The sequence below is a fragment of the Salvelinus namaycush genome, chromosome 1 (genome assembly GCF_016432855.1).
Source record: "Salvelinus namaycush isolate Seneca chromosome 1, SaNama_1.0, whole genome shotgun sequence".
Taxonomy (NCBI): domain Eukaryota; kingdom Metazoa; phylum Chordata; class Actinopteri; order Salmoniformes; family Salmonidae; genus Salvelinus; species Salvelinus namaycush.
In genome coordinates, this window is record NC_052307.1 from 11,043,114 (window position 1) to 11,069,042 (window position 25,929).

At 45.4% G+C, this 25,929-nt stretch overlaps 1 protein-coding gene across 1 annotated transcript in view; it reads right to left on the reverse strand.

The window, feature by feature from the left end:
* Window positions 1-25,929, reverse strand: part of LOC120050384 (multiple C2 and transmembrane domain-containing protein 1-like) — a 141,374-nt gene that overhangs the window by 78,808 nt on the left and 36,637 nt on the right. The window contains exon 2 of the mRNA XM_038996973.1: window positions 15,450-15,567. Within this exon, the coding sequence (XP_038852901.1) occupies window positions 15,450-15,567 (118 nt within the window). The remainder of the gene's footprint in view (window positions 1-15,449; window positions 15,568-25,929) is intronic.

Genomic DNA, 25,929 nt, shown 5'->3' on the forward strand with positions numbered 1-25,929 from the left:
TACACACACACAGACACACACACACCATACAAATAAACACACACCATACAAATACACACACACACAGGCACACACACACACCATACAAATACACACACACACAGGCACATACACACCATACAAATATACACACACACAGGCACACACACACCATACAAATACACACACACACAGGCACATACACACACACACAGGCACACACACACCATACAAATACACACACACAGGCACACACACACCATACAAATACACACACACAGACACACACTTCATACAAATACACACACACAGACACACATACAAATACACACACCATACACAGACACACACACAGACACACACACCATACAAATACACACACACAGGCACACACACCATACAAATACACACACACAGGCACACACACACCATACAAATACACACACACACAGGCACACACACACACCATACAAATACACACACACACAGGCACACACACACACCATACAAATACACACACACACAGGCACACACACACCATACAAATACACACACACACAGGCACACACACACCATACAAATACACACACAACACACCATACAAATACACACACACACAGGCACACACACACCATACAAATACACACACACACAGGCACACACACACCATACAAATACACACACACACAGGCACACACACACACCATACAAATACACACACACACAGGCACACACACACACCATACAAATACACACACACACAGGCACACACACACACCATACAAATACACACACACACAGGCACACACACACACATACAAATACACACACACACAGACCATACAAATACACACACACACAGGCACACACACACACCATACAAATACACACACACACAGGCACACACACACACCATACAAATACACACACACACAGGCACACACACACACCATACAAATACACACACACACAGGCACACACACACACCATACAAATACACACACACACAGACCATACAAATACACACACACACAGGCACACACACACCATACAAATACACACACACACAGGCACACACACACCATACAAATACACACACACACAGGCACACACACACCATACAAATACACACACACACAGGCACACACACACACCATACAAATACACACACACACAGGCACACACACACCATACAAATACACACACACACAGGCACACACACACCATACAAATACACACACACACAGGCACACACACACCATACAAATACACACACACACAGGCACACACACACCATACAAATACACACACACACAGGCACACACACACCATACAAATACACACACACACACCATACAAATACACACACACACAGGCACACACACACCATACAAATACACAGGCACACACACACCATACAAATACACACACACACACAGGCACACACACACCATACAAATACACACACACACACAGGCACACACACACCATACAAATACACACACACAGGCACACACACCATACAAATACACACACACAGGCACACACACACCATACAAATACACACACACAGGCACACACACACCATACAAATACACACACACAGGCACACACACACCATACAAATACACACACACAGGCACACACACACCATACAAATACACACACACAGGCACACACACACCATACAAATACACACACACAGGCACACACACACCATACAAATACACACACACACAGGCACACACACACCATACAAATACACACACACACAGACACACACACACCATACAAATACACACACACAGACACACACACACCATACAAATACACACACACAGACACACACACACCATACAAATACACACACACAGACACACACACCATACAAATACACACCATACACAGACACACATACAAATACACACACCATACACAGACACACACACAGACACACACACCATACAAATACACACACACAGGCACACACACACCATACAAATACACACACAGGCACACACACACCATACAAATACACACACACAGGCACACACACACCATACAAATACACACACACAGGCACACACACACACACCATACAAATACACACACACACAGGCACACACACACCATACAAATACACACACACACAGGCACACACACACCATACAAATACACACACACACAGGCACACACACACCATAAAAATACACACACACACAGGCACACACACACCATACAAATACACACACACACAGGCACACACACACCATACAAATACACAGGCACAGACACACACACAGACACACACACACCATACAAATACACACACACAGGCACACACACCATACAAATACACACACACAGGCACACACACCATACAAATACACACACACAGGCACACACACACCATACAAATACACACACACAGACACACACACCATACAAATACACACACACAGGCACACACACCATACAAATACACACACACAGGCACACACACACCATACAAATACACACACACACACCATACAAATACACACACACAGGCACACACACACCATACAAATACACAGGCACAGACACACACACAGACACACACACACCATACAAATACACACACACAGGCACACACACCATACAAATACACACACACAGGCACACACACACCATACAAATACACACACACAGGCACACACACACCATACAAATACACACACACAGGCACACACACCATACAAATACACACACACAGGCACACACACCATACAAATACACACACACAGACACACACACCATACAAATACACACACACAGGCCCACACACCATACAAATACACACACACAGGCACACACACACACACCATACAAATACACACACACACAGGCACACACACACCATACAAATACACACACACACCATACAAATACACACACACCATACAAATACACACACACACTGGCACACACACACACCATACAAATACACACACACACAGGCACACACACACACCATACAAATACACACACACAGACACACACACACCATGCAAATAAACACACACCATACAAATACACACACACACAGGCACACACACACCATACAAATACACACACACACAGGCACATACACACCATACAAATACACACACACACAGGCACACACACACCATACAAATACACACACACACAGGCACATACACACACACACAGGCACACACACACCATACAAATACACACACACAGGCACACACACACCATACAAATACACACACACAGACACACACTTCATACAAATACACACACACAGACACACATACAAATACACACACCATACACAGACACACACACAGACACACATACCATACAAATACACACACACAGGCACACACACCATACAAATACACACACACAGGCACACACACACCATACAAATACACACACACACAGGCACACACACACACCATACAAATACACACACACACAGGCACACACACACACCATACAAATACACACACACACAGGCACACACACACCATACAAATACACACACACACAGGCACACACACACCATACAAATACACACACACACACCATACAAATACACACACACACAGGCACACACACACCATACAAATACACACACACACAGGCACACACACACCATACAAATACACACACACACAGGCACACACACACACCATACAAATACACACACACACAGGCACACACACACACCATACAAATACACACACACAGGCACACACACACACCATACAAATACACACACACACAGGCACACACACACCATACAAATACACACACACACAGGCACACACACACCATACAAATACACACACACACAGGCACACACACACACCATACAAATACACACACACACAGGCACACACACACACCATACAAATACACACACACACAGGCACCATACAAAACACACATACACAGGCACACACACACACCATACAAATACACACACACACAGGCACACACACACCATACAAATACACACACACACAGGCACACACACACCATACAAATACACACACACACAGGCACACACACACCATACAAATACACACACACACAGGCACACACACACCATACAAATACACACACACACAGGCACACACACACCATACAAATACACACACACACAGGCACACACACACCATACAAATACACACACACAGGCACACACACACCATACAAATACACACACACCAGGCACACACACACCATACAAATACACACACACACAGGCACACACACACCATACAAATACACACACACAGGCACACACACACCATACAAATACACACACACAGGCACACACACACCATACAAATACACACACACAGGCACACACACACCATACAAATACACACACACAGGCACACACACACCATACAAATACACACACACAGGCACACACACACCATACAAATACACACACACAGGCACACACACACCATACAAATACACACACACAGGCACACACACCATACAAATACACACACACAGGCACACACACACCATACAAATACACACACACAGGCACACACACACCATACAAATACACACACACAGGCACACACACACCATACAAATACACACACACAGGCACACACACACCATACAAATACACACACACAGGCACACACACACCATACAAATACACACACACAGGCACCATACAAATACACACACACAGGCACACACACCATACAAATACACACACACAGGCACACACACACCATACAAATACACACACACAGACACACACACCATACAAATACACACACACAGGCACACACACCATACAAATACACACACACAGGCACACACACACCATACAAATACACAGGCACAGACACACACACAGACACACACACACCATACAAATACACACACACAGGCACACACACCATACAAATACACACACACAGGCACACACACACCATACAAATACACACACACAGGCACACACACACCATACAAATACACACACACAGGCACACACACACCATACAAATACACACACACAGGCACACACACCATACAAATACACACACACAGGCACACACACCATACAAATACACACACACAGACACACACACCATACAAATACACACACACAGGCACACACACACACACCATACAAATACACACACACACAGGCACACACACACCATACAAATACACACACACAGACACACACACACCATACAAATACACACACACCATACAAATACACACACACACAGGCACACACACACCATACAAATACACACACACACAGGCACACACACACACCATACAAATACACACACACAGACACACACACACCATACAAATAAACACACACCATACAAATACACACACACACAGGCACACACACACACCATACAAATACACACACACACAGGCACATACACACCATACAAATACACACACACACAGGCACACACACACCATACAAATACACACACACACACAGGCACATACACACACACACAGGCACACACACACCATACAAATACACACACACAGGCACACACACACCATACAAATACACACACACAGACACACACTTCATACAAATACACACACACAGACACACATACAAATACACACACCATACACAGACACACACACAGACACACACACCATACAAATACACACACACAGGCACACACACCATACAAATACACACACACAGGCACACACACACCATACAAATACACACACACACAGGCACACACACACACCATACAAATACACACACACACAGGCACACACACACACCATACAAATACACACACACACAGGCACACACACACCATACAAATACACACACACACAGGCACACACACACCATACAAATACACACACACACACCATACAAATACACACACACACAGGCACACACACACCATACAAATACACACACACACAGGCACACACACACCATACAAATACACACACACACAGGCACACACACACACCATACAAATACACACACACACAGGCACACACACACACCATACAAATACACACACACACAGGCACACACACACACCATACAAATACACACACACACAGGCACACACACACACCATACAAATACACACACACACAGGCACACACACACACCATACAAATACACACACACACAGACCATACAAATACACACACACAGGCACACACACACACCATACAAATACACACACACACAGGCACACACACACACCATACAAATACACACACACACAGGCACACACACACACCATACAAATACACACACACACAGGCACACACCATACAAATACACGCACACACAGACCATACAAATACACACACACACAGGCACACACACACACCATACAAATACACACACACACAGGCACACACACACCATACAAATACACACACACACAGGCACACACACACACCATACAATACACACACACACAGGCACACACACACCATACAAATACACACACACACAGGCACACACACACCATACAAATACACACACACACAGGCACACACACACCATACAAATACACACACACACAGGCACACACACACCATACAAATACACACACACACAGGCACACACACACCATACAAATACACACACACACAGGCACACACACACCATACAAATACACAGGCACACACACACCATACAAATACACAGGCACACACACACCATACAAATACACACACACACAGGCACACACACACCATACAAATACACACACACAGGCACACACACACACCATACAAATACACACACACAGGCACACACACACCATACAAATACACACACACAGGCACACACACACCATACAAATACACACACACAGGCACACACACACCATACAAATACACACACACAGGCACACACACACCATACAAATACACACACACAGGCACACACACACCATACAAATACACACACACAGGCACACACACACCATACAAATACACACACACAGGCACACACACACCATACAAATACACACACACAGGCACACACACACACCATACAAATACACACACACAGGCACACACACACCATACAAATACACACACACAGGCACACACACACACCATACAAATACACACACACAGGCACACACACACACCATACAAATACACACACACAGGCACACACACACCATACAAATACACACACACAGGCACACACACACCATACAAATACACACACACAGGCACACACACACCATACAAATACACACACACAGGCACCATACAAATACACACACACAGGCACCATACAAATACACACACACAGGCACCATACAAATACACACACACAGACACACACACCATACAAATACACACACACAGACACACACACCATACAAATACACACACACAGACACACACACCATACAAATACACACACACAGACACACACACCATACAAATACACACACACAGACACACACACCTGGCCCTTTAAAGTTCATAATAAAGGGCATACAGTGAGAACAGCCTCTCCAAGCACATGACACCTAAACCAAAGCCACACCCACCCTGACTCTCCATTCAGAAAACAAGCTTTCACAGTAGAAATACTCAAATAACTTGTGTGGTTCAATTGTAAACTTTTTAAAAGCATGACTTGTGAAGCTACACCCACATTACCTGTGTCATGTCTATGCATCCTATTAGTATTGCTCTACAGTAAACTAAGACAAACACCCAACCCACTTGTTCTAACTTCCTCAGCATGTCTATAGTACACTCCATCAGCCAGACTTAGAGCTGGTGATCTGGTCTCTGTCCTACCAGGTCCAGTGGTCATGATACTGTAGTCTTGGTTGTGTTTCAAACGGTACCCTATTCCCTACATAGTGCTCTAGTCAAAAGTAGTGCACTACATAGGAATAGGGTGCCCTATGGGCTCTGGTCTAAAGTAGTGCGCTATTTTAGGGACGTCACCTCTGTGGCTGTACCCCGCCATCACCATCGCCCAGTAACACCCAACCACCTGGGAGAGAGCAGACAGTGGGGCTTCACCTGGTCATGTAGTACCTCACCAGAGGTTGTCATTGGTAGCTCATTTGGACTGGGGTAAGTGCCTTAGGTCCAGGAGAAGGATGCATTATAGCAGTTATGTGACAAAGATACAGATCACAGGTCAAAATAGGATATCATTCTCCCCTCTATGACAGGTCTAATAGGATCTCATTCTCCCCTCTATGACAGGTCTAATAGGATCCCATTCTCCCCTCTGTGACAGGTCTAATATGATCTCATTCTCCCCTCTGTGACAGGTCTAATAGGATCTCATTCTCCCCTCTATGACAGGTCTAATAGGATCCCATTCTCCCCTCTGTGACAGGTCTAATAGGATCTCATTCTCCCCTCTGTGACAGGTCTAATATGATCTCATTCTCCCCTCTGTGACAGGTCTAATAGGATCTCATTCTCCCCTCTGTGACAGGTCTAATAGGATCTCATTCTCCCCTCTATGACAGGTCTAATAGGATCTCATTCTCCCCTATATAACAGGTCTAATAGGATCTCATTCTCCCCTCTATGACAGGTCTAATATGATCTCATTCTCCCCTCTACGACAGGTCTAATAGGATCTCATTATCCCCTATACAACAGGTCTAATATGATCTCATTCTCCCCTATACGACAGGTCTAATAGGATCTCATTCTCCCCTCTATGACAGGTCTAATAGGATCTCATTCTCCCCTCTATGACAGGTCTAATAGGATCTCATTCTCCCCTCTATGACAGGTCTAATAGGATCTCAATCTCCCCTCTATGACAGGTCTAATAGGATCTCATTCTCCCCTCTATGACAGGTCTAATAGGATCTCATTCTCCCCTCTATGACAGGTCTAATAGGATCTCATTCTCCCCTCTATGACAGGTCTAATAGGATCTCATTCTCCCCTCTATGACAGGTCTAATAGGATCTCATTCTCCCCTCTATGACAGGTCTAATAGGATCTCATTCTCCCCTCTATGACAGGTCTAATAGGATCTCATTCTCCCCTCTATGACAGGTCTAATAGGATCTCATTCTCCCCTCTATGACAGGTCTAATAGGATCTCATTCTCCCCTCTATGACAGGTCTAATAGGATCTCATTCTCCCCTCTATGACAGGTCTAATAGGATCTCATTCTCCCCTCTATGACAGGTCTAATAGGATCTCATTCTCCCCTCTATGACAGGTCTAATAGGATCTCATTCTCCCCTCTATGACAGGTCTAATAGGATCTCATTCTCCCCTCTATGACAGGTCTAATAGGATCTCATTCTCCCCTCTATGACAGGTCTAATAGGATCTCATTCTCCCCTCTATGACAGGTCTAATAGGATCTCATTCTCCCCTCTATGACAGGTCTAATAGGATCTCAATCTCCCCTCTATGACAGGTCTAATAGGATCTCATTCTCCCCTCTATGACAGGTCTAATAGGATCTCATTCTCCCCTCTATGACAGGTCTAATAGGATCTCATTCTCCCCTCTATGACAGGTCTAATAGGATCTCATTCTCCCCTCTATGACAGGTCTAATAGGATCTCAATCTCCCCTCTATGACAGGTCTAATAGGATCTCATTCTCCCCTCTATGACAGGTCTAATAGGATCTCATTCTCCCCTCTATGACAGGTCTAATAGCCTCCTGTATATCTGCACCTCTTGTCAGGGGGTCCCATTGGTTTCTGAGACAGACTGCTCTATTGCTGATGCCCTGGCTGTAGACCAACACTCTCCCGCACACACGCACACACACTGATGATCCGTGCCTGGACTGAGATAGATCCATGTGGTGTCCCACAGAGTGGTTGGACTACAGCCTGCCAGACTCCTAGGGAGGAGCATGGAGCTTCTGCTCTCTGAGTATTACTGTTTCAACACCTGTGAGGACAGCAGTTCTGCTTCTGAGACTTGGTAAGAGAACACATCGGTTTTCCCTCTTTTGATTCAGTAAGAGCCCGATCATAAATAGTAAAGAGCTATTTCATTTTACTATCCCTTTATAGCTTAAGAGAAAAGAGAGAACCTCCTTTTCAATGGGATCCTATAAAAATATTAAATCGACTTGTAAAATCTGTAAGAAATACAACAACTAAGTACTGTATTTCTTTGATACACAGACAGACATCTCTGTGCATTTGGTTGCATTCAGCTCACACCCATTATGATCATTGCATTAAAGTAACTGTCCACTAGTTCCAGATTTATATGAAATATGACCTATAATTAATTGCAATATGAGTGGAAAAAATGTAATTAAGTATGTTAAAAAGCTGCTTTTCTGTTTTGGAATGGTGTGGGCATACCCCAAAAACAAAATGGTGTGGGCGTACCCCAAAAACAAAATGGTGTGGGCGTACCCCAAAAACAAAATGGTGTGGGCGTACCCCAAAAACAAAATGGTGTGGGCGTACCCCAAAAACAAAATGGTGTGGGCGTACCCCAAAAACTAAATGGTGTGGGCGTACCCCAAAAACAAAATGGTGTGGGCATACCCCAAAAACAAAATGGTGTGGGCATACCCCAAAAACAAAATGGTGTGGGCATACCCCAAAAACAAAATGGTGTGGGCTTACCGGTCATTAAAAATATTAATGCGAGTAGAATGCTGATTGGCCATCATCTTCTATGGTGAAAAAGCAAGCATTTTCTAAACTGTCTGTTTAGAGTTTATTTTTATTTTTTTGCTTTAGCCACAATTATGAGTATAAGATGAGTCAACAAAATTAGTTGGGTGATGAGTTAACAGAATATGAACTTTTAAAATGGACATTTTCACTGGACAGTTACTTTAACAGTCACCACACCAGACGCAGGCTGCAATTATAGCCCTCTGCTGCTGGATGTGGAAGAGCCTATTTTAGCAGTCCTAATGAGCAGTCTACAAGACAGAGAGACAAAGAAACAGGGTGTGAGAGAGTGTGTATGTGAGAGAGAGAGAGAGAGAGAGAGATAATTCACAGAAAAAGGCAGATGAATCCAGAGAGAGAGATCGAAAATCCAAATAGAGAGAAAAACAGAGAGAGGTAGAACCCACAAATATAGAGAAAGAGAGAGAGAGTGATAAATTCCACAGAGAAAGAGAGAGAAAGAGGGTTTCCCATGCCAATAAAGCCACTTAAATTGAAATCAAATTGAGAGAGATGGATCCTACAGAGAGAGAGAAATAGGGAAAGATGGATCCTACAGAGAGAGAGAAAAAGGGAGAGAGATGGATCCCACAGAGAGAGAAAAAGGGAGAGAGAGATGGATCCTACAGAGAGAGAAAAAGAGAGAGAGATGGATCCTACAGAGAGATAGAGAAAGAGAGAGAGAGATGGATCCCACAGAGAGAGAGAAAAAGGGAGAGAGAGATGGATCCTACAGAGAGAGAGAAAAAGGGAGAGAGAGATGGATCCCACAGAGAGAGAGAAAAAGGGAGAGAGAGATTGATCCTACAGAGAGAGAGAAAGAGAGAGAGAGAGATGGATCCTACAGAGAGACAGAGAAAGAGAGAGAGAGGTGGATCCCACAGAGAGATAGAGAAAGAGAGAGAGAGATGGATCCTACAGAGAGAGAGAAAAAGAGAGAGAGATGGATCCTACAGAGAGAGAGAAAAAGAGAGAGAGATGGATCCTACAGAGAGATAGAGAAAGAGAGAGAGAGATGGATCCCACAGAGAGATAGAGAAAGAGAGAGAGGGATGGATCCCACAAAGAGATAGAGAAAGAGAGAGAGAGATGGATCCCACAGAGAGATAGATCCCACAGAGAGATAGAGAAAGAGAGAGAGAGATGGATCCCACAGAGAGATGGAGATAGAGGGAAAGAGAGAGATGGATCCCACAGAGAGATAGAGAAAGAGAGAGAGAGATGGATCCCACAGAGAGATGGAGAAAGAGAGAGAGAGATGGATCCCACAGAGAGATGGAGATAGAGGGAAAGAGAGAGATGGATCCCACAGAGAGATGGAGATAGAGGGAAAGAGAGAGATGGATCCCACAGAGAGATGGAGAAAGAGGGAAAGAGAGAGATGGATCCCACAGAGAGATGGAGAAAGAGAGAGAGAGATGGATCCCACAGAGAGATGGAGATGGAGAAAGAGAGAGAGAGATGGATCCCACAGAGAGATAGAGATAGAGGGAAAGAGAGAGATGGATCCCACAGAGAGATAGAGATAGAGGGAAAGAGAGAGATGGATCCCACAGAGAGATAGAGGGAAAGAGAGAGATGGATCCCACAGAGAGATAGAGAAAGAGAGAGAGATGGATCCCACAGAGAGATGGAGATAGAGGGAAAGAGAGAGATGGAGAGAGATGGATCCCACAGAGAGATAGAGGTGGAGCAGAGCAGAGGTCATGATCAGATGAGCTCCTGCATTTTTCTGCATTTTCTTAATAAAATATAGATTTAGAGTTAGATAAACTTGGATTTTTTGTCAAGAACACAAACAGGATGCTACCCTCTACAACATAACCCTAAATTCAAATCAAAACTCAAAACCTACAACCTGATTTTGGACGGATTTACGGAATCACCTGGAAGGTTCACATCTACCAAGGATTATTATTCTATACAGCAAATTCTCTGGAAAACAACAGAAACCTGAGAACACCACCCAACCTGGAACTGAGTGAGTAATGTTTAGTCTGAAACTATATTTTATTTCCAAAAGCCAAGAAGAAAAATACATTACATTACTTTATAAGGACTGAATGGTAACATAATTCTGCCAACCTTGATACAGCTTCAACTAGCACTTACGTGTCAAGTGAGAGGTGTCAAAGCCCATTAGCCCAACAATGGCAGGAGAGTCGAATAGTCTACCCCAACCAAATGGAGAGGCCTTAGAAGCTGCCTCCCGCTGTTCAGAGGTAATTAAAATACAGTACCCTGTGTATGTAAAGAATGATAAGGCAAGAAAAGACCACAAAATGAAGCTCCTTATGGAAAATCAAGAGACACTTTTTGCTGACTATTACAAAAATGGGAACATCAGCAACCTTATCTTCCACACAAACCATCCCCTGGCATGGCACAGTGCTATATTAGCACACTACCCCTCTGTTAAGAGAGGGGGGGTTAACGAGGGGTGGAAACTCAGGATACTTGACAACGAGGACTCTGAGTCAGCTAATATAAATCTATATAAGTCTGGAACAGTAATTGTACACGGCAACCCCAAACAGTTTCAGCTGGACTTTCACCTAATCAAAGAATTAGCCCAGCAGGAGAAGCTCTCCCTTGATAAAGATACCCCCACCCCAAGCGGGTCAGACCAGACCTCTTCATTATATAACCCCACAGACGAGCAACCCTCAGCAGACAGTCAACCTCCCAGTACAGAGTACGTCTCCCTCATTGAAATGAAGGATAAATTTACCCAGCTGGAGGTAAGGCAGGTTGAGCTGGAACAGCAGGTGATAACACTCCAGTCAGCACAGACCCAGACAACAGTCCAGCACAACCCCTTAACCAGACCCGGAGTGCTGGAGGTGGAGAGAGACATATCTGCACTCTGGACAGTGGTGAGACAACTTCAACAGGAGAAAGAGCAGAAGCAGGAGCAGAACAGAGCACTAGAGGAGAGGATCAGACTGCTGGAGGAGAGGGAGAGGGGGATGGAGGAGAGGATCAGACTGCTGGAGGAGAGGTTGAGGGGGACGGCGTGCGACAGAGAACAACCCACTAGGGAGGTGGCCATCCCCACAGAGACGCCAGCAGAACAGCCCACCTCAGCACCGACAAAAGTCTTGACACCACAGCAGAACAGTCCACACCAGACCCTGACCATAGTCGACATCACAGCAGAACAGACAAAAGAAAAACCCCAAGCCCAGCAGCTCTCACCCCCTCTGAGCACCCCCCCTGTCAGCCACCCTGATAGCCCTCCTGACAACCCCCCCACACCCACTGAGGACAAACACAAGACACAGATTGTTCTCCTTATGGACTCAAATGGGAAATATATAGAAGAAAAAAAACTTTTTCCCAAACACAGTGTGTCTAAACTCTGGTGTCCAAACACCCAGCGCGCCCTAGACCTTCTGTCTGAGGACAAACTAGGCTCACCTAGCCACATAATAATACACACAGGCACAAACGACCTGAGAGCACAGCAGGAAAGGGTGGCCACAGCACTGAAGGGAGTGATTGAAAAAGCTTCTTCTACTTTCCCCAACACACAAGTGGTTATCTCCACCCTGCTACCACGAAAAGACTTCCACCCTGCTACAATACAGCGGGTAAACGCAAGCATTTCCCGTGACTGTGCCTCAAAACCAAATGTTTTCCTGGCCCACCACTTCACCCTGGACTTGAACAGCCTCTATGACCAGGTCCACCTCTACAAGGCAGCAGTGCCCACCTTTGCCCGGACTCTAAAGGACATCGCTCTCAAACGCAGCCCCAACACTTCACACAGGAGCAACAGATCAATAGACACCCCACCCAGACCAGCGAGACACCCTCCAAGACCTGCAGGACCCCCCCCCTGGACCTACACATAGAGGACCCACGCCAAGAGGACTTACATCCAGACCACAGCACCCCCAGACACATCCACACCCCCACCCCAACCATGCCCACACCCCATTTAGGCCCCCTCAGATCAGACCTATGCCACTCCTGCCCACCCCATGCACCCCACCCCCCCAAAGAGGGCATCAACATGGAAGTCACACATACGCCCAGGTAGTGAGCGGGCAAACAGGCCCAACCCCTACTCTTACACTCGCCCAAGCCAACGGCATGTACCAGATGCTCAGCAGGCTCTGCTCACACTTACTGGCCTGAGGCCAAACCACGACCAACAACATTGGACACTTTATGGAACAAAAAGCCTTCACTATATCATCCTGGAATATCCAAGGCCTGAGGTCATCTGCCATTTGTAATGTCTTTATTCTTTTGAAACTTCTGTATGTGTAATGTTTACAGTTAATTGTTAATGTTTATTTCACTTTTGTATGTTATCTACCTCACTTGCTTTGGCAATGTTAACACATGTTTCCCATGCCAATAAAGCCCCTTGAATTGAATTGAATTGAATAGAGGGAAAGAGAGAGATGGATCCCACAGAGAGATAGAGAAAGAGAGAGAGAGAGATGGATCCCACAGAGAGATAGAGAAAGAGAGAGAGAGATGGATCCCACAGAGAGATGGAGATAGAGGGAAAGAGAGAGATGGATCCCACAGAGAGATGGAGAAAGAGAGAGAGAGATGGATCCCACAGAGAGATGGAGATAGAGGGAAAGAGAGAGATGGATCCCACAGAGAGATAGAGAAAGAGGGATAGAGAGAGATGGATCCCACAGAGAGATTAAGAGAGAGAGAGATGGATCCCACAGAGAGATTAAGAGAGAGAGAGATGGATCCCACAGAGAGATGGAGATAGAGGGATAGAGAGAGATGGATCCCACAGAGAGATACCTCCTCTGTCCCTGATGGCAAGGTTGTGTCCCCTCTTTAGAGTGATGTCCAGTTGGTACATCCCTGGGTTGGCAGGAGGGGTGGTCTCAGCATTACTTGGCCCCACGATGTTGATGCCCTGCAAGGAAACACAACAACTAGAAGTTAACCAGACAGTCATCCACTACAACACAAGTAGTTAGCTCACCAATGAAAATATAAGTTGTTGCCCTGCAAAGAGAGACACACCAAAGAGAGACAACTAATCCATCCAATCCACATAAAGTAGCTCTACCACTAAATGTCTACATGATCAAAAGTATATGGACACCTGCTCGTCTAACATCTCATTCCAAAATTAATATGGAGTTGGTCCCCCTTTTACTGCTATAACAGCCTCCACTCATTAATATGGAGTTGGTCCCCCTTTTACTGCTATAACAGCCTCCACTCATTAATATGGAGTTGGTCCCCCTTTTCTGCTATAACAGCCTCCACTCATTAATATGGAGTTGGTCCACCCTTTGCTGCTGTAACAGCCTCCACTCTTCTGGGAAGGCTTTCCACTAGATATTGGAACATTGCTACAGGGACTTGATTCCATTCAGCCACAAGAGCATTAGTGAGGTTGGGCAAACCACTCCAGCCGACGCTTGGCATTGAGCATGGTGATCTTAGGCTTAGGCTGTTCGGCCATGTAAACCCATTTCATGAAGCGTCCAACGAACAGTTCTTGTGCTGACATTGCTTCCAGAGGCAGTTTGGAACTCGGTAGTGAGTGTTACAACTGAGGACAGATGATTTTTACTCACTAAGTGCTTCAGCACCTGGTCGGTTCCATTCTGCGAGCTTGTGTGGCCTACCACTTCGCGGCTGAGCCGTTGTTGCTCCTAGACATTTCCACTTCACAATAAGAGCACTTACTGTTGACCGGGGCAGCTCTGGCAAGGCAGACATTTGACGAACTGACTTGTTGGGAATGTGGCATCCTATGACGGTGCCACGTTGAAAGTCACTGAGCTCATCAGTGAGGCCATTCTACTGCCAATGTTTGTCTATGGAGATTGCATGGCTGTGTGCTCAATTTTAGAATCCACTAATTTGAAGTGGTGTCCACATACTTTTGTATATATAGTGTATATTGTAAGGCAATCACTAGACTGTAGCGTCTCCAGCGCTGGAGGCTGTTTTGGGGACATTTGTGCCATAAGTAAGATCAAGTCTAGGGGAAACATTATGTGTCTGTGTCCCAGGCCCTGTGTTTGACCCTGTGTCACTGGATGTCTTGACACAGGCCCAGCTCCCCCAAGACTACACCGTGTTGGGGGGGCTGCTAGGAGATAGCTCATACTGTACACAGGAGCGTTTTAGTCAGAACATCGTTCACACCCTCACCTCATGTCCTAACTTAGATCAAAAATACAGGTGTTACAATATATCTGGAGCAATCTAAGAAAGAAAGAAAGAAAGAAAGAAAGAAAGAAAGAAAGAAAGAAAGAGAGAGAGAGAGAGAGAGAGAGAGAGAGAGAGAGAGAGAGAGAGAGAGAGAGAGAGAGAGAGAGAGATGGGGGGAGAGAGAGAGAGAGAGAGAGAGAGAGAGAGAGAGAGAGAGAGAGAGAGAGAGAGAGAGAGAGAGCGCTGTGAATTGGAGTGAATAGACGGATGACCTAGGGGCGTGTAAGGCGGGTACACACACATGTGTGGAATGGCAGGGTCATTTCAGAGTGCATGGATTAACGGAGCTCTTTACACAAGATAATACACAAATACAGTACACTGCCCAGGACAAATGCTCAAGATGGCAGATACACATTGTGAATAAACAAAAAATAGCAATGGGTTTTACAGTCATTGATATCACAGTCATTCAGGTCAAACTAACAGACACAACTGATCTCATGTAAATACTGTAGAAGTGATTGTGGATATCTGATATAGGACAGAGATATCTTAGAGAAACCTGCCTCCATGGGATGACTTCTGAAATAAAATAACTGAATTCAAATAAAATAACTTAGAATATTCTTGTATGTATTTGAGAATTCCTGAACAAAGTGAAACTGACAACTGTAGAGACTTTCTTGGCTGGCTCTTGAGAAATGTAGGGCTCAGTGACAATGACAGGGTGTGATAGAGTGAGCAAGCTTGCCCTACACAAAGAAATTCAACTAATGCTTTCAAAAGGAAAATCCAACTGAATCGTCGTTTATTTGTGGATCAATGTGGACCAAGTTTTTGTTTTTCCATATGCAAATTAAAACACAAAAGGGGCATAGAACAACATTTGAATAGCATAAGACAATCAATTAAATGGTTTTGCATACAGAATGACAAAGTAGTTTTGGCCATGTTATACCAAGCTCTGTGCAAACTCCTCTTTAACAGTGTGGAGACACATTGAAATAGCATGATGGTATCAAGAAGAATTCTGCTGAGGTTTTCTAGGCCTAGGGCATACTCACTGTAACATAACCACCATAGAGGTCAACAACAGTGACTTCTTCAGCAAATACATTTTCATTTGCGTAAGCAGGTGAGAGAGCATACTGCTCCATGGCCAGGAAGGCACAAACAAACTCCAGGTACAAACCAGCGTGACTGCTACCTTACAAACCCTTACTGAAACCTAGCTGCCCTCTTCACCCTTAGTTTAAATCATCACATTCAGACGTCAAATCGAGAGAAATTATTAGACAGAAGGCAAAAAAAAGGATTCTGCCAACATCCCTCCGTCCTATTGAAATAGAACCTCACAGTTTCCCAGAATCAAATCAAATTCAAATCAAATCAAATTTATTTATATAGCCCTTCTTACATCAGCTGATATCTCAAAGTGCTGTACAGAAACCCAGCCTAAAACCCCAAACAGCAAGCAATGCAGGTGTAGAAGCACGGTGGCTAGGAAAAACTCCCTACAAAGGCCAAAACCTAGGAAGAAACCTAGAGAGGAACCAGGCTATGAGGGGTGGCCAGTCCTCTTCTGGCTGTGCCGGGTGGAGATTATAACAGAACATGGCCAAGATCTTCAAATGTTCATAAATGACCAGCATGGTCAAATAATAATAATCACAGCAGTTGTTGAGGGTGCAGGTATAGGTCTGCAGTCCTACAGTATGGATGCATTACCTTGGACCAGGGGCCATACTCTTGTCAGAAGTAATGTATTACAAAGGGAATATAGGGTATATTGGGATGCAGATGTATCTACTGTCAGAGGCTGCTGCTGTGCATAATGCTTAGAAAAGAGTAGACCTGACCCCTCATGAATAAGGAATTATGATGAGAGAGTTTCACTTATCCTGTATGAGAGATGAGGGGTAAATACTCAATAAGATATTCCACAGCATGGGCCAGCTGCCAGAAAAGACCATTCTTTGGTCTGGAGAAAGGGTTGGTCACGCGTCGGTCATTAGAACATAATTGTCACACACACACACACACACACACACACACACACACACACACACACACACACACACACACACACACACACACACACAAAAAAGGTATCTTTCAACCACTGAGTGAGTAGCAAGTATTATATTCACATCTTTGAATTCATACTCATATCACTACTTCTTATCAAATCAAGCTTAATTTAAACAGCACATTTCAGACATGGACTGCAATGCAATGTGTTTCACAAGAAAAAAAATATTAAAAAACTATGAAAAAAAAAGCTGAAATATTTACTACACAACAAACATAAGATAAAAAAACTAAAAAAGAACAACAAAAAATCAACAACTAAAAAGCACCTTAAGGAAAAGCAAAGCTAAAAAAAAGTTTTTCAAGATCTCTTTTAAATGTGTCCAGAGTTTCAGCCCCTCAGGGTCTCTGGCAGGCTGTTCCAGAGGCTGGGGGCACAGTAACTAAACGTTCTCTCTCCATGCCTTGGTCCTAGGCTTTGGGATAGTTAAAAGGCCAGTGCCAGAGGACCTGAGGGACCTACTGGGTAGATAACTTAAAAGCATATCTGACGTGTATTGGGGCGCACAGTCGTGTGGATTGATTTAAAAACCAACAGAATAATCTTAAAATAAATTGTAAAACTCACAGGCAGCCTGTGCAGAGACTTTAAAACCAGTGTGATGTGTGCTCTCTGTCTGGTCTTGGTCAGTACCCGTGCTGCAGCATTCTGTATGTGTTGCAGTTGACCAATGGTTTTCTTGAGTAGACCAGACAGGAGAGCATTACAGTAGTAAAATAATGGATGAATCTCTCTGTATCAGCCTGAGATAGAAACAGCCGCACCTTCGCAATGTTCCTCACTTGGAAAAAAAGCTATTTTGGTCACATTCCTAATGTGTGACTCGAAATTGAGTTAAGAATCTAAAATGACACCTAGGTTTTTTACCTTTTATCTTTATTGCCCGTGAATTAAAATGTGTGGCCAGATTCTCTCTCTGTGCTTTGGCTCCAACAAAAAGTACCTCTGTCTTCTCTTGATTTAGCTGTAGGAAGCTGTGAGCCATCCAAGTATTTAAATCACTAATAGTTTAATAATTTATCCGTGGAGCGAAAATCTTCTGGTGACAGAGAAAAGTAAAGTTGTGTATCGTCTGCATAGCATTGAAAATCAGCTTTCATCATTATTAGACCACTCATGACAATCCCCCTTAACGACAATCCCCGTCAGCTAGTCACACAGCCACTGCAGTCTGCTCAGCTCTCTGCTGACCTCACCATTTGGACCCCAGGAAGAGTAGCTGCTGCATGAGAAACAGCTAATGGGGATCCAAATTAACTCAAGTAAACCAGTCACCACTTCTCCCCTCTGCATTCACTAGGAGTCGGCTTAGCCTGGAGTTGTTCTTAACCATGTAATCTGCCTGGGGGAAACGTATAGCCGTAATGAGTCACTGTACGCTTCCTTAGCCCTTGGCTAACACTGAGCTGGTTAGCATGGAGAGGTGCTGAGCTCTGTTGTTGGACAGGACAGTGTCATTTTTTACATTTATCCAGAGCACATACATTTTCATAAAATCCACAACCCTGGCATTGCAAGCACCATGCTCTACCAACTGAGCCTCACGGGACTGTAATGGGTGTTGAAGACTGAGCTGTATGATGGATGTGGCAGCTGGTTTGGATAAACACTTTATGTTTCCATGTAGCCAGGTGCCATGGAAATGCATTTGCATCAGAAAAGGGTGTGTGTGTCAGGATTGCATAGGACGGAACAGTGTGTGTGTGTGTGTGTGTGTGTGTGTGTGTGTGTGTGTGTGTGTGTGTGTGTGTGTGTGTGTGTGTGTGTGTGTGTGTGTGTGTGTGTGTGTGTGTGTGTGTGTGTGTGTGGACGTGTTTAACTATAAACTGTAAACGAACAAAAAGTTGAGCAGCTGGGGACATTTTGTTAGTCCCCACAAGGTCAAATGCTATTTCTAGGGGGTTTAGGGTTAAGGTTAGAATTAGTGTTAGGGATAGAATTCAGTTAAATATTAAGGTTAGGAGCTAGGGTTAGTTGTAGGGTTAGGGTTAGGAGCTAGGGTTAGGTTTAGGGTTAGGATAAAGTTTAGGTTTTTGGGTTAGGGTTAGGGTTAAGGTTAGGGTAAGAGTACGGGTTAGGTTTAGGGTTAGGGGTTAGGGAAAATAGGATTTTGAATGGGACTGAATTGTATGTCCCCACAAGGTTAGCTGTACAAGACTGTGTGTGTGTGTGTGTGTGTGTGTGTGTGTCCGTTTGTGTTGCCTGGGTGCACAAGTGTGAAAAAGTCTGTTTACCTACAACATAATGAACCACAGCATCTGTCATAATAGAAACTACAGTAGTAGTTTAAACACACAGTTGCTTCTAAACCATTAGACTCACTGGATTGGACTGAGAGAGGCAGCCATTAATACTTGGCAACAACACAAGTTTAGCCTCTTCATCTAACTAATGAAGAGCTATAGTCAACATTCAAATAACCATAAAATGGCAATAAGCACATCTGCCTGATTGTGCGCAGCAGTTGTTGATGTTATTGAGTCCTATTTCACATTCATTCATATTTCACACAGCAATTTATTTAAAGTCAAGCTTGGAAGGAAAGAGCTGGTAGAAAACATCAAATACCATGTGATGAGCAACTTCTCCTGGACATCAATAGCTAACAGTCAGTTATTCAAACAGTTGTTACAGTAATTGCTTTGGGTGACTTGACCCCTCTCAGTAGGACTCTAGTGGTACGGTCTAACCCCTCAGTGGGACCCTAGTGGTACGGTCTAACCCCTCAGTAGGACCCTAGTGGTACGGTCTAACCCCTCAGTGGGACCCTAGTGGTACGGTCTAACCCCTCAGTGGGACACTAGTGGTACGGTCTAACCCCTCAGTGGGACCCTAGTGGTACGGTCTAACCCCTCAGTGGGACCCTAGTGGTACGGCCCAACCCCTCAGTGGGACCCTAGTGGTACGGCCCAACCCCTCAGTGGGACCCTAGTGGTACGGCCCAACCCCTCAGTGGGACCCTAGTGGTACGGCCCAACCCCTCAGTGGGACCCTAGTGGTACGGCCCAACCCCTCAGTGAGACCCTAGTGGTACGGCCCAACCCCTCAGTGAGACCCTAGTGGTACGGTCTAACCCCTCAGTGGGACCCTAGTGGTACGGTCTAACCCCTCAGTGAGACCCTAGTGGTACGGCCTAACCCCTCAGTGAGACCCTAGTGGTACGGCCTAACCCCTCAGTGAGACCCTAGTGGTACGGCCTAACCCCTCAGTGGGACCCTAGTTGTACGGACCAACCCCTCAGTGAGACCCTAGTGGTACGGACCAACCCCTCAGTGAGACCCTAGTGGTACGGTCTAACCCCACAGTGGGACCCTAGTGGTACGGTCTAACCCCACAGTGGGACCCTAGTGGTACGGTCTAACCCCACAGTGGGACCCTAGTGGTACGGTCTAACCCCACAGTGGGACCCTAGTGGTACGGTCTAACCCCACAGTGGGACCCTAGTGGTACGGTCTAACCCCAACCCCACAGTGGGACCCTAGTGGTACGGTCTAACCCCACAGTGGGACCCTAGTGGTACGGTCTAACCCCACAGTGGGACCCTAGTGGTACGGTCTAACCCCACAGTGGGACCCTAGTGGTACGGTCTAACTCCACAGTGGGACCCTAGTGGTACGGTCTAACTCCACAGTGGGACCCTAGTGGTACGGTCTAACCCCACAGTGGGACCCTAGTGGTACGGTCTAACCCCACAGTGGGACCCTAGTGGTACGGTCTAACCCCACAGTGGGACCCTAGTGGTACGGTCTAACCCCACAGTGGGACCCTAGTGGTACGGTCTAACCCCACAGTGGGACCCTAGTGGTACGGTCTAACCCCACAGTGGGACCCTAGTGGTACGGTCTAACCCCACAGTGGGACCCTAGTGGTACGGTCTAACCCCACAGTGGGACCCTAGTGGTACGGTCTAACCCCACAGTGGGACCCTAGTGGTACGGTCTAACCCCACAGTGGGACCCTAGTGGTACGGTCTAACCCCACAGTGGGACCCTAGTGGTACGGTCTAACCCCACAGTGGGACCCTAGTGGTACGGTCTAACCCCACAGTGGGACCCTAGTGGTACGGTCTAACCCCACAGTGGGACCCTAGTGGTACGGTCTAACCCCACAGTGGGACCCTAGTGGTACGGTCTAACCCCACAGTGGGACCCTAGTGGTACGGTCTAACCCCACAGTGGGACCCTAGTGGTACGGTCTAACCCCACAGTGGGACCCTAGTGGTACGGTCTAACCCCACAGTGGGACCCTAGTGGTACGGTCTAACCCCACAGTGGGACCCTAGTGGTACGGTCTAACCCCACAGTGGGACCCTAGTGGTACGGTCTAACCCCACAGTGGGACCCTAGTGTACCAGAGAACAAGCAGAAAAGCGAAGATCCAATCAAATGGATGTGATAGGAAGATAACTTCAACAACAGCACTCCAACCAGGATGCATTTATGTGATTAGAATCATTTTTCATCGGGCACCCGAACATAAATAAAACAGAAATGGGCAGTAAATTTCTCCCATTCAGTCTATCTGAGATGGACTAAAGACGTATTCGTTTGTTCACCACACTTTATCGGGCCAAAGTATCTGCAATCTATTTAGTACTAAATAAGAGATACATTTTATGGCCTAGTTTTATGGCCTTTATGGCCTTAATAGCCTAGTTTGGAAAGTGCTGGATAGTTTGGGTTTTCTGTATTTACCGAATAGCCCATTATATAAAACCTAATGTGTGTAACACAGTGTGCTGACAGTTAATTTGACTGTCAGTCAGTATACACAGTTTATGTACAGTATGCATTGCAACGTATGCTTCACCTTAACGACACACAGAAACAACCTGTGCTACTGTAACCCAGAGCTAAATCAATGAGCCATTTTAAAGACATATTGTAGACCTAAATCATTAGGTTGTCACATAGCTTTGGGGCTCCCGAGTGAGCTTTGGGGCTCCCGAGTGGCATAGCGGTCTAAGGCACTGCATCTCTGTGCTAGAGGTGTCACTACAGACCGCCTGGTTTGATTCCAGGTTGTATAACAACCGGCCGTAATTGAGAGTCCCATAGGGCGGCGCACAATTGGCCCAGTGTCATCCGGGTTTGGCTGGTGTAGGCCGTCATTGTAAATTTGTCCCAGTTAAATATATATAGAGATCCTTTAAATAGCCAACCCTATAGTATGACTCATAGAGAAACAGCTAGTTCTCTATACTATAACGATAGAATGTTCAGATGAGTTTGCATATTTCAATAGCAAATTGAACCTGTTCTGGTATCCCCTGTACTGTATTTTACTGCTGCTCTTTAATTATTTGTTATTACATTTTTTACTGAGCTATTTTTTAATAAACACTTATTCTTCTTAAAACTGCATTGTTGGTTAATGGCTTGAATACAAGGAGCTCATTATTTCTGCCATATTTTTTACCTTTATTTTAAGCCATTAAACTCTATCCCAGATCTGCCCTGCTCAGGCTACAGACTTATCCCATCTCATGCCCTGCTCAGGCTACAGACTTATCCCATCTCATGCCCTGCTCAGGCTACAGACTTATCCCATCTCATGACCTGCTCAGGCTACAGACTCATCCCATCTCATGCCCTGCTCAGGCTACAGACGTATCCCATCTCATGACCTGCTCAGGCTACAGACTTATCCCATCTCATGACCTGCTCAGGCTACAGACTTATCCCATCTCATGACCTGCTCAGGCTACAGACGTATCCCATCTCATGACCTGCTCAGGCTACAGACTTATCCCATCGCATGACCTGCTCAGGCTACAAACTTATCCCATCTCATGACCTGCTCAGGCTACAGACTCATCCCATCTCATGCCCTGCTCAGGCTACAGACTCATCCCATCTCATGCCCTGCTCAGGCTACAGACGTATCCCATCTCATGACCTGCTCAGGCTACAGACTCATCCCATCTCATGCCCTGCTCAGGCTACAGACTCATCCCATTTCATGCCCTGCTCAGGCTACACACACACACACACACACACACACACACACACACACACACACACACACACACACACACACACACACACACACAATAAAGTATCAATAAACATCTCATGGTAAGCTGATTCCCACCGTTGAACGTCAGCCATAAACTCAGTGGTGTCAGGATGGAAGACGTTACGGTCAACATGACAACATACACACAGACACTCATCTAATCAAACACCAGCCACACACTATTGTCTTCAGCTTAATTACTTATCATGTAATACCATCCTACCTAACCCCCACACAGAGACAGAGAGCACATTGGTCAGAGGAGTAGTAGAAACAGGTTCAACTATGCCAGAGCAGCAGCCTCACTGAAATGTGAGCAGGCTTTCGTTGAGTTTGGGTAATTACACAATGTTTTGTACAAGTGTACAAAACATTGACATAGACTGAAATAGACTGACCTGGTGAAAGCTATGATCCCTTATTGATGTCACTTAAATCCACTTCAATCAGTGTAGATGAGGGGGGGACAGGTTAAATGAAGGATTTTTAAGCCTTGAGACAATTGAGACATGGATTGTGTATGTGTAGCATTCAGAACGTGAATGGGCAAGACAAAATATGTAAGTGCCTTTGAACAGGGTTTGGTAGTAGGTGCCAGGCGCACCGGTTTGAGTGTGTCAAGAACTCCAACTTAACTCGTTTGACATGTACAATGAGTTGCTCTACAGTACGGTGACAGACAGTACAGTGACAGACAGTACGGCGACAGCCAGTACAGTGACAGACAGTACGGCGACAGACAGTACGGCGACAGACAGTACGGCGACAGACAGTACGGTGACAGACAGTACGGCGACAGACAGTACGGCGACAGACAGTACAGTGACAGACAGTACGGTGACAGACAGTACAGTGACAGACAGTACGGTGACAGACAGTACGGTGACAGACAGTACGGTGACAGACAGTACAGTGACAGACAGTACGGTGACAGACAGTACAGTGACAGACAGTACGGCGACAGCCAGTACAGTGACAGCCAGTACGGCGACA